Source organism: Akebia trifoliata, chromosome 14 (genome assembly GCF_017979445.1).
Source record: "Akebia trifoliata isolate Shusen 1 chromosome 14, ASM1797944v1, whole genome shotgun sequence".
NCBI lineage: Eukaryota > Viridiplantae > Streptophyta > Magnoliopsida > Ranunculales > Lardizabalaceae > Akebia > Akebia trifoliata.
In genome coordinates, this window is record NC_141388.1 from 2,599,513 (window position 1) to 2,611,646 (window position 12,134).

General features: G+C 31.4%; 1 protein-coding gene across 1 annotated transcript; it reads left to right on the forward strand.

The window, feature by feature from the left end:
- The first annotated feature begins 5,500 nt into the window (after positions 1-5,500).
- Positions 5,501-10,738, forward strand: LOG7 (Putative lysine decarboxylase family protein). Its single transcript, XM_086424175.1, has 7 exons — positions 5,501-5,628; positions 6,687-6,784; positions 7,437-7,467; positions 8,588-8,687; positions 8,797-8,867; positions 9,767-9,910; positions 10,403-10,738. Exons 1-7 carry the CDS (start codon positions 5,521-5,523, stop codon positions 10,499-10,501), a joined length of 651 nt encoding a protein of 216 aa, XP_086280301.1. The 5' UTR covers positions 5,501-5,520; the 3' UTR covers positions 10,502-10,738.
- Positions 10,739-12,134: the final 1,396 nt, after the last annotated feature.

Below are 12,134 nucleotides of genomic sequence, written 5' to 3' on the forward strand. Positions count from 1 at the left end.
GTACTTCAATTAATATTTAATTTACATTTTCTATGAAAACAGTGGTATTAGAACAGAGTTTTTTTTTTTTTTTTTTTTTTTTCAGAGTGAAATTGTAAAAAATATCATCGATATAGTCATTATCTAATGTAGAAATTGTTATGGATTTTTGTTAACGGCTACCCTTAGTGCACAAGTTAACATTCATTAAATAAACTTGGGATCTGATTTTTGAGTCGAAACTGCCTTCAAAATAAATTGATCAATATACGCCTACATGTTTGTTCTCAAAGTGTATTTAATACACTTTAATGTGTAACATAACAAGACCAATTTTATTATCAAGTTTATCCAATTCAAAATCTATCTCAATTTTGATCCATACCAATCTCGATTGGACTAAACTTAAATTTGATTAGGGATTAGGATTTGGACAATGAGAACCCTAGTAAAAGAATTGAACCAGAGGTGTAGCTTGAACTTATCTATTGACAACCCTAATAAAAGAAGAGAGTTTTTATTGCTACACCAAATTTTGCTAATGTCACTCTAAGATGTGTGTTAATTTTTTGGTGAGTAACATATGAATGGGGGTGGTGTTAACAAAAGGCAGTGTGGCAATAGAATCTCTCTAAAAAAATGGTTGTTCATAATTTTTTAGAGTTAAAATCCCAATGTATAGATAAGAGTAAATGATATAAATTTCACTTTGTGTCATGATAAGAGTGAAAGATTAAAGACTTAACAAATTTATATTTCAATGCATACTTTATTGTCTTTTTCTTTATAAATAGAGATAATAACAAAATAAAATTGAGTTACAATTAAAGAGAATTTATTGTGTGCATATACAACAACTAGACTAGATACATAACTAGAGAATAAGAATGCTAAAATCTAATCTAGATTTCTTTTATACCTGTTGTTGATCTGTAAAAGATATGGGCAGATATTGAGATTTAGTTAAAACTTTTGATTGCTACTAATCTAGAGAAGATATGGGCAAATTCTGATTTGAATTTTGATTTGATGAATAACTAACAAGGAAGGGGTGATTCAAATGTTAAAGTTAGTGACAAAGATTTACTCGTTTTATTTGTGTATGATGGTCTCTTGACTTATCTTATTGCATGGTGGAGAACTTATGTGAATTTAGAATGTATGTAAAGACTAATCTCATTTCAAAAGAGTTGAAAAATTTTACAATATTTAAAAAAAAATTATCCTATTATCGAAGTTAATTGAATAAGATGGTTAATACAAATTTTCCATCACTTTTTTTTACATTCTAAATTTTATTTTAAATTCAAGATAATTTATCTAATTTATTAATAAATAAAAATTCTAGTTGATAAAATCTCAACCAGTCAATTAGTTATGGAGTTGGAGATGCAATACATGGCAGGCTTTGCTCTACAAATCTGTCATTCTAGCCCTTATTTATTTTTTAGGGTGGACTTCAAAACTGCTCAAAGCCATGTATTTAAACTTTTTATAATGATTTTATTTATATTTTAAAAAAAAATTGACATATAAAGTATTGAAGTTAGTAGGGGTATGATTGTAATTTCGAGAAAACAGAAAGACAGGACATGTGCATTTAAGTCAATATTTGGGGCTTCAGTTTCGGCGTCCTTTAAATGTGGAAAACACCAGAAGGGTATTTAAGTAATTTAAAAACATATATAGAATCACATAATTGAAAAGAAAAGAGAAGAATGATTGAGTCAGCTGTTGGTACGAAGCACTAATTCATTCCCCCTCCCGACATAGAAAATATCAAATTCCGATTCCCAAAGCCCCAAGAAGTATTATAACCTGCTATTTGCCTACCCCACCTTTCAAATGATCCTACGGTCCTGATCACCATACGATCCGCCCATTTATTCTTGATTAAAATTATTTAATTTATATTACCAGTCCTATATATTGTAACGGGTCTGCTTAACGTGTGTCGCAAGAGCACTTTGAAAATTGGAATCCAAGGGTATTTTGGTACAAATAAATTTTTTAAAGTCATTTTCGATACAAAATCTAATTTTGTAAGTGCATTAATCGCATTATAATGCGTACTCTAAAACTACACATTTTAGGCTACACAGTTACAAAATCGAATTATGTACACGAAAAAATAAACGGTCCTTTTAATGTCTGTCACATGGGAATACAATAAATACACCTTGGGACGAAGTACTTGAGATATTTTTGACAAAATCAAATTTTTTTACTATAATGATTTTCGAACACCCCCAAATCATTTGTCTTGAGATATGCATAATTATAAATTATTATTATTATTATTTTATCTTGTGACAAATGATTTATGATAATGGATGTGTAGAGGGGCGTGTGTTAGGGGAGAGAGTCATATTATCACGACTCATTTTTAAGGGCAATTTCGATATAAAAATCAGATCTTAATGCATATTTAATGCACTTTAATACTGTGCTTAAGGCACACCTAAAATGCAATAAATACATTTTGAAAATTAGATTTTGTATATACAATACCCTTTAAAAAAATTATATTTTACCAAAATACCCTCAAATGTTAGTATTTATTGCACTTTAACATTAACAAAATCCACATAAAACACACCTCTAAAATTATGACATACACCATTGACTTCGGTCTTTTATGAGAGATTGATATGAATGGTTCAAAACACCGAGAACGAAGTCAATTAGATTGAAAATGCAGATATCATTAATTTTCACCATAACTTGGACAGGTTTGTCATTTATTATGTCTTTTATGCCAACTATTGTATTAGGATTTAATCTAACCGTTAGGATAGGATCCTATTGTGCACACCTATATGGAACAATATTGAGAATTTCTTTTGTTTTTAAGAAACAAAAAAATTGTCCCAGTCCAAGAAATATACAAGTTGGGTGTATTATTAGAAAATTGAAACACATGGTCTAGAGTTTGGAGAATGTAACTATAATATTTTTAGGATTATTTTTTAAAAAATAAAATAAAAATCATGCATGAGATTCGGAATCTTAAAGTGTGGTCTACGTTTTGATGAAAATAATGCAAAATTGATTACCCTATTGTACTAATAAATGAATAAAGGCAACAAAATCAAATACCAACACAATGGCCATTATATATGAAAGGTAGCACACGAAAATTTTAGGCTCACATCTTACAATCTCAATACTTGCAAAACAGTAAATAATATAATTAATCATTTTCAAAAATTATATAAATATTGCGAAGAAAAGAAAGGATACACAATATCACTTAACAAAATGTTATTGTCCCCTCTAAAATCTTGCAACTTAATTGTTACAATACAATTGCAATGATCATAGAATTAAATAACAACAAGATTCAATCAAGGAACTAAATACAGATAGGAGAACCGAAACTAAGAGAAATTTTGTACCCACACTTTTTATTTAAAATATGGGTCTTATTAATGTAGGACACATGTTTAATTGCAGTAAATACACTCTGGAAATAAGCATTTGGGAGTATTTTGGTGAAATAATATTTTTTTAGGACCTATTCAATACAAAATTCAATTTTCTTGGTATAATTCATACATATTATGTTGGAACATGTGCCGTTAGATTACAGACAATAAACAGAAAACTGATGTAAAATAAAGTAACAAAGTATATTATCATAATGTTGAAATGAGCGATACTTGTATTAGACATAATAGCTTTAAGACAGATTTCGTCCCTGTGATGTGTCAACAATCTCTGGATGTCTGTTTTCCAAGATACAACGCTCTACACGTGTATAAGGCAACACTCCAAGTGTACACGTTCAATTGAACTTGCACTGTGATTTGTACTCTCAATGACATAAAGAAATCTCTTTAAACAAAAAAAAAAAAAACGATATGCAAATAAAAAATTTGAAAATTGAATGAGGAAAGTAATGTGAATTTATAGGAATAGAAGTGCCTTTCTAAATAGTTATCAAAACTGTTGACAAGAGTTGTGACTGTTTGAACAAATACATCTGTCAGTCTGAAGATTTACACCCCCCCTACGCGCATGCACGTGCACTAAGATTTTTCATACCAATGAGTCTAAATCTTTTTTCGAACCCATGTGCCCTCACATGCGCGTGGGCTTGACCCATATCTTTCTCACACTTACTACATTATGTGAGAGCTTTTTATATAAGACTTACGCTATTTAGTTGTTTTTATTCGATGTGGGACTATATAACTTTGAAACACAAACTACTTAACTCTTACTTTGTCTTTTTCTTTTATTTTTCTTCTACTTTCATTCAAACATTGAGATAAATCCCACATTAATCCAACATATTAATATGTGTTCTTATGGCATATGTTAATTATACTGTAATAGATATTTGTGCTAGCTCACGAGCTTTAAGCTATGTTGAAAGGGATGGTAATGACTTCGGAGCTAAGCATTCAATTGTTGAAAGTGAGGTCTGACTCTAAATTAGCCATAGACTGCATCAAGGTCATAAAATTTAAAGTGGACCAATTCCTTAGGATAAAATTCAACTTCTACTTCAAAAAATGCAATCAAGCCATAGCCTTCTTAGCGTTCTACCTCTCCTCATTTGGTATAATAGTTTTCAGTCCTTTGGATCTCCCAAATGAGCTCTTGAACATAATTTCTAAGGATGTCAGAGGGCATGCCAACATGATCGTTTGTAATCTTTGTTCTTCTAGTTGGGGTTTACCTAAACCCCCTTTAATCTTCTATTGAATTAACAAAAAAACACATGTTAACAAAATCCTTAAAATAAACATTTATGGTAAATTTTTGGAATTTCTGCATTAACTTATGTAAAGTTGTCTTAATAAATTATAAAGGAGGTATTTTTCCAGAAAAAAAAAAAAAAAAACCTGAATCCAATATGAGATAACCTGTACTTATAAAATAGGTTAGGTGTCTGCATGGCATACTTTAGTTGGTGTTTAAAACACTTGGGCTCCTAATCACATTGTTCATGCAGTCCAATGTATTTTTACCTAATCAAATTGTGCCACGTAGAGACACTCATCCAATATCGTTTCCATGGGATCTCAACCCAGAGAAAAAAAAAAAAAAAACCTTCCTTGAGTGAGTCGTCCACCTGTGACCCGTCCTTTGACATTAGTGGTTCAAAGAAGCTCACACGTGAGCTGCGTTCCAACCGAAAAAACCAAAATTAATATCGTCAAAAAAATATCATAATAAGAGCAAATCCAAGACATGGATCATAAATACCTTTCCAAGTAGGTGATGCTCCTAAACAGTTGACCCAATCACCCCATTAGTTTCCATTCACTCATTTTTGGCCCACCTCTAATTGAAATAATCGAATCCAATGGATTTATTTTTAGTATGCCACGTGGTTGTGTTTGGAGCAACTAATACGAGAAAAAGGAATTTATGATTAATATTGAAGTTTTTCTATTAATGATCTAGTGTAGAAAGGTGTCTACCATACCTCTCCCATTTGTACGATGGTTTAGTGCTTTATAACAGAAAGCTTTAGTTGTGTTCTCTCGTTTCCAACTTTGCTTTTTTGGTTCGAAGAGAGAGAGAGAGATGGAGGATAAGAAGTCGAGATTCACGAGAATTTGTGTTTTCTGTGGGAGCAGTTCAGGGAAGAAAACTAGTTATCAAGAAGCTGCTGTTCAGTTGGGGAAGGAATTGGTAATAAACAAATGAGTTTTACTTCTTTTTTTTTTTTTTTTTTCATTCAGTCCAAAAACCTGCATATATTGATATATTTTATTTTCTGTGTTTTTGTTCCATTTAAAAGATATAAAATAATGGGATTTTGTAAATAAAATAAATTTATCTGTTGGATTTTCTAGTTTTTAAAGTTTGTTTCCATTTATAGACTTATTATAAGGATCAAATCGTAGTGAATTTTTTCCATTTTTGGTGGATTTTCAGAGAGAATTGGTGTAATCTCATGGATTAATACTTGTTTCTCTTTCTTTTTTTTTTTTTTCTTGTTTATTTAATTTTCTTTGAAGATGGGTTATGTTATTGTGTCATGTGTTGCAGCTAACAGGCTTTCAACGTGGGATTATTATTGAGAGTTTAATTTTGGCATGAGAGATTGCTAGCTGTAATCTGCCTGTTTGTTGGAGGCAGCCTTCTTGCATGATCAAGTTTTTAAGAGCCCAAAATATAAAAAAAGAAAAAATAATTAAAAAAAAATACTGCTTTTCCCAAGGAAACAAACGTGCTATCTTGGTATCATGACACGCTAAGCATGTTCTCTTGGGCACACCCACCCCTACACCACCCTGAGAAAACCCTCATGAATGGGTTTTATTTTTATTTATGGGTTCCATCAAGGCATGAACTACTACTCAGTACTCACTACTCTTTATTGAATTTTAATTTGACTGTCTTTTATATGACTTTATTTCAATCAAACTACCTACTGATAATGTTCTCTTGGGCAACTACACCACCACCACCACCACCACCACCAAAGAAAACCTTCATGAATAGATTTTTATTATTATTTATGGGTTTCAGAAGGCATGAACTACTACTTTTTATTGGGCTTGAATTTTAATTTTAATTTGTCTGTCTTTTAAATGATATTTTTCAATCAAAGGACATACTTATATCAATATTTGTACCTTGTGAAGTTGTGATAATTATGGTTGTTTTTATGATAGGCTCTAGCCTTTACAGTGATTGATTAGTGTGACACATGCTCTATGGTTTGTATTTCGATGTATTTGCAGGTGGAGAGAAGGATTGATTTGGTTTATGGAGGTGGGAGTATTGGATTGATGGGTCTTGTTTCTCAGGCTGTGCATGATGGAGGGCGCCATGTCCTAGGGTTTGTACTCTCTATCTTTCTCTCTCCATCTTTTCTCTCCTTAAAGTAGTAGTTTTTTTCCCTTTTAGGATAAAATTATCCGTTTAATATAATATATATTCTTGCTTTTGTGTAATTGATTCCATTATTTTTTGGAAAAAAATGTCGAAGGAATTAAAGGCAAGTTATATCAACAACAAAAAAAAAAAAGGTTTTTATTTTTATTTTTTATGAACTTGAACAAAATGGGTCTTACTCTCTGAATAGTGTGAACATGGTTCTATTAAAGATAAGGTATGTTTCTTGTTCAAACATTAGATGCTTAAAGTGTCTCATTAGTAAGCTTTTTGGATTGTTGAGGAGCTTTTGGGTTTTGATCAATAAGAGAAAGTGAAATCCTTTCTGGTCTTAGGAATGTCAGTACACACTGGAACTTCTGGTTTAAATCAGAAAGGTCCGTAAAAGTTTAGGAACTTTTTATTTCCTTAATTATCTTATAATGCGGTCGTCCTTCCCTTCTTTTGGGAAAAGAAGATCCAACCAAAAGAAGTACTAAAGAGTACATTCTACAATAATATTAGTTTTACTTTCTGAGATATTACATTTTTTTAATAATCTTTTAATTTTTAAAATTAATTCAAAATTAATCTTCTAATTTTTATTTTTTTTGCAGTGTTATTCCAAGGACTCTAATGCCTAGAGAGGTAAATTCAAATAAATCCTCATATTTTATTGGTTTATGTTGTTGTAAAATATGCACCTCTCAAGAATCTTTATAATTCTGCATGATAAAGGTTGTCATCTTCTGGTCTTACATGTTCACTTATGGCGTATTTACTTTGTGGGTTTTTTTTTTTTTTTTTAATAACCAATCATTTAGTGACATATGGGTAGGATATACAGGTTAGCAAGGGAATTTGTTTTAGTCTTTCATATAAAGGGGTATTCCATAATGGGATGTGGTAGATTGGCAGGCAATATTCTAGATCTTTGGATCCTCATGGAACCCATAGGACACAAGTGGGGGCATCCCAAACATGGAAAGGGGATCTAGTTTTTAAGGATGCATGTGGATGAGGTGATTTAGTGTGACTGTGTGCATTGTGAATCTGTGTCTTACATTGCACACAATGAATTAAATTGGCTTTAACTTGTATTTTGTTATCGGATACCATCTTTCCTGTTAATAAATAAAAAGGCATGATTATAGATAAATTAAGTTACATTGGCTGTCTTGCGACGAAACAGCTGTCAAGAGCTTGCATTCCTATATTTTGATCCCTTTCCTAAGAGGGCGTTAGGAATTTATATGATAATTGTTACATCATAGAATAGTGGATAGCATGCCCATTTGCTAGAGTTATTAAAATTAATATTTGTGATAGGGTAGAATTGTCTTTATAATTAATATAAGTGATTTTGTGAAATAGATAGTCTAACTTTATGCAGTGTCTCTAATGTAATGAAAGGACTTTTATTTTTATTTTTTGTAATTTTAGAAAAATTAATTAAATTGGATATGTGTCAGCAATACTCACAAGTTATAATAGAAAAGATTATTTCGAATATACTAACAGATGTATATAAATAGACTATGTTAGTTGATATAAATTTATATCAATAATGCTCACCCTTCTCTCATTATAATTGAATAGGTATGTGCCACTTTTCTATGGTTTTAATTATTCTTTCATTCCCACGTTTTCAAATATTTTAAAGCTATTTTAGAACCAAGTATTATTGTTCTTTTTTATATTCTTCTTGGCCTTGGTGTAAAATGCTTTAAATATATTAATTCCTTATTATTTATGGGTGTTATTGCAGATAACTGGTGAGCCTGTTGGAGAAGTGAGAACTGTATCTGATATGCACCAAAGGAAAGCTGAGATGGCTCGTCAAGCTGATGCCTTCATTGCCCTCCCTGGTATGATAATTTGGTTTTGTGACCTTAATTTTTTTGCTTTTGTGATGAACATATTTGACTTACGAAAACTATGCCACATTAAATTATTATAATTTTTGTTTCTTATCAGGTGGGTATGGCACCCTCGAAGAACTTCTAGAAGTAATTACTTGGGCTCAGCTTGGAATCCATCATAAACCTGTAAGACTCATTTTCTTGGTTATAAAGTATTTTTTTAATCATTATTTTCATAAAAACTTGTTACTTTCAAATTTACCTATGAACTAATGTTTTAAATGTTCTTTCAGCCACAAGTTAGTTTTCATTTCATAATATTTCAAGAGTGTCGTAACCATGTATGATAACTTGGATTCTCTTTCTTCTCTATAAGCTTAAATATTGGCAGCAGTAATTAAAAAAATCAAGTTATGTATGTAGTACATAATTAGGTATTGCGTTTTTGTTTTAAATTAAGTGCTACTGAATGGAGTATTTTAAATTAAATGACACATTCTCATGAAGATTAGGATTTAAGATTAATTAGATTTATCGTCATATCATGTTCTCTAATGTTGATTTTCTAGTTCAGTTTTCATTAAATTTAAATCCCTTGATGAAATTTAAGCAAAGTCGGTGCAAAATTGATCTGAGTTTTGAGAGCTTTCATATTGGTGGGGCCATTTGAATTCAATTATTCTATATTCTATAAAATCAAGTTCAGCAGTTTTATAATTTGAGTTTAAAGAATCTCTTGATCAAAGTCACAAGTATAAACTATTATCTTCCAATCTTGATCTAGTTATATTATTTGATGGTAAACACCGACAACCGTGCACGTATCATAAAAAGAGATAGCATAAGATTTGCTGTCCTAAGCATAAATGTCGTGATACATATTTTGTAGGTTCTACAGGATCTCTTGTAGTTGATAGGATCTCATTTTAGTGTAAAAGGGTTTAAAGAAATAGAGAAAGTAGAAACCATGGTCAAAGGAACTCCTTTTTTTCGTTCAAGTTCTTTGTCAAGTTATGATTTTAAAGTAAGATCTTGAAGTCTTTTATTTGTATTATATTAACTCTCTTATTTATATATTTGTGTAGGTTGGTCTCTTGAATGTGGATGGATATTACAATTCCTTATTATCTTTCATCGATAAGGCCGTTGATGAAGGCTTTATATCCCCATCTGCACGACGCATTATTGTTTCTGCCTCCACAGCTAAGCAATTAGTGAGGGAGCTTGAGGTATAAACATTTAAATAAACACTTAAAATAATAAAAGATCTATAGTATCCCTTAAAATAATCTCTATCCCACTTTTTTTAGTTGAACTTGTCACTAATGTCCAGTTACATTCCTACCCTTTTGAGATGGTTGAAACTAATAATCTAACATGTGGTTTGACTTGGCTTGATAGTCTCTGTTGAATCATTGTCATCGAAGACTCTTTCCCAAAAAAATATTCAAATGACTCTAAAGCCTTATATTTTGCGTCTTCATGTCTTTATATCTGCTCTCAGTACTTCAATCCAATTCATTTGGATCTTGATTTCACACTTTTATGCGGGTTGTTCTAATTGGGACCATAGATGGCTTACTATCCCAATTGACTCACATTCTGATCATGTCTTCTTGATTTGCATATTTTCTTTGAATTGAATGCTTGTTTTATATTAAGTTTGGCTATAAAGAAAGTTCTAACTATTATAGCTTTTTGTTTAATTCTTGTTTACTAAGGAATATGTTCCGGAGTACGATGAAAGCACAGCCAAGTTGATCTGGGAGGCGGAGGTAGTAAGCTATGCTCCAGAATCTGGTTCTGGTCTCGCCGCCTGATTGTACATGTTTTTTTTTGGTCCACTTAACCTAATCCAAACCCAAGATATCTACAATGTGGTCTCACACCTTTGTCATCCATGAACCCACCCCTAAGTTTCTAATTGTATATTTGTGGAAGATGTGGTCACACGAAATCTTTTCTTTTTCTTTTTTTTTTTTTTTGGGTAAATTTTGGAGGCCATTACTGTCAAATTTTCCACACTTAAAAGGTAAAAAGTTCGTCTTTTGGAAACACATTATTGACATGCTGACTTTAATACCTACTAAGGCATCTTATTTTATTGGTAAGCGAAGGTTAAAAGAACCGTTATAATGGCATAATGGCGTGCTTGTATATCCTTGATCATCACCATTAACAAGTGTGAGTAGGGCTTTCAAAGAATCGGATCTGGGGCCCCAATTTTTTTGCGGGTCGGAGCTGGAAATGAGATAATAAGAATTGATTGGGACCCTTTGTTGGATTGGATATTTTATAGAGTTTCTATTGGGTGGCACCCCCATCTTCTACTAATTACATCACAATTAATATAAAGAAAATAGAGATATATTTCAAAACGTGTGCAACTAATGTTTGAATTTCAATTCTTGTACACTGTTTATGTTAATTTTTCAAACATTTTTGTCATATTTTAGTACAAAATGGAGATTCGTCCAAGAGAAAATAAGTAAATGATTGAGAATAAATGAAAGGTGGAATGCTCAAAGGAACTCTTTTTTATCTTTAGGTGCTAGATTTTTATTTATTTTTATTTAGGTTCTTATATTAGGAGTATTATAATGTTGAGGTTATAATTTGAGCGAAAAGTGTGTTTTAATCTTTGTTTGGGGTGAAAATAATTTAAGAAATTGGGGGTGAAAGTAAAAAAAAAAAAAATTAGAGTGTCAATAGCAGCTCCTCATATTTTATGAGTCACATTAGAGTTCTAAAGGTCAAACATGTGGAAATGGAAGATTTTTCTATTTTTATCTGATGTGACGGGACTACTGAAATACGACAACCAGCCCACTCCTTATCCGCGATAATAAGCTGTCTACACAGATCGGATGTGGTGTGATCACCGTCAGATTCTATCATGTAGTGGGCCAGGCTGCAGCAATTGATCGGGACAGGAAAACACGCTTTGATTTGCATTTTGCAACAAACGTGAGGCAAAGTATCTAGACGTGTAAACGCACGCGCTGGCTCATCCAATTGCATGTGACTTGTATTATCAATCCAAAAGATATTATGGTAATCAGATCAATCTTAATATTAATATTTGACTACCATCATTGTCAATGATGATCTGATTTTCTATTTTTGATTGGTAAAGTTCCCATTGATCTTCAAGTAGCATCATAAATTTAAAACTGGAAATGAAGAGCGAGTCCAGGTGGACTGAGAGGAAGACCTACTACAAATTTTCAATGTGATCAAACAAGCTTATGACTTCGTTCAAGATGATACATTGCTGCTATGACAATTGTGTGTCAAGCCGTAATAACTGATGTTTTAATACTTATACTAGATTTAAAAATAACAATTGATATTTTAATATATTTATATATAAAAGGGTATTCTGATCAATTTACAAAAGTGAGGATGCTTCTCAACTACCAATGGAGCCTAAAATTACTTTTAATGATACTT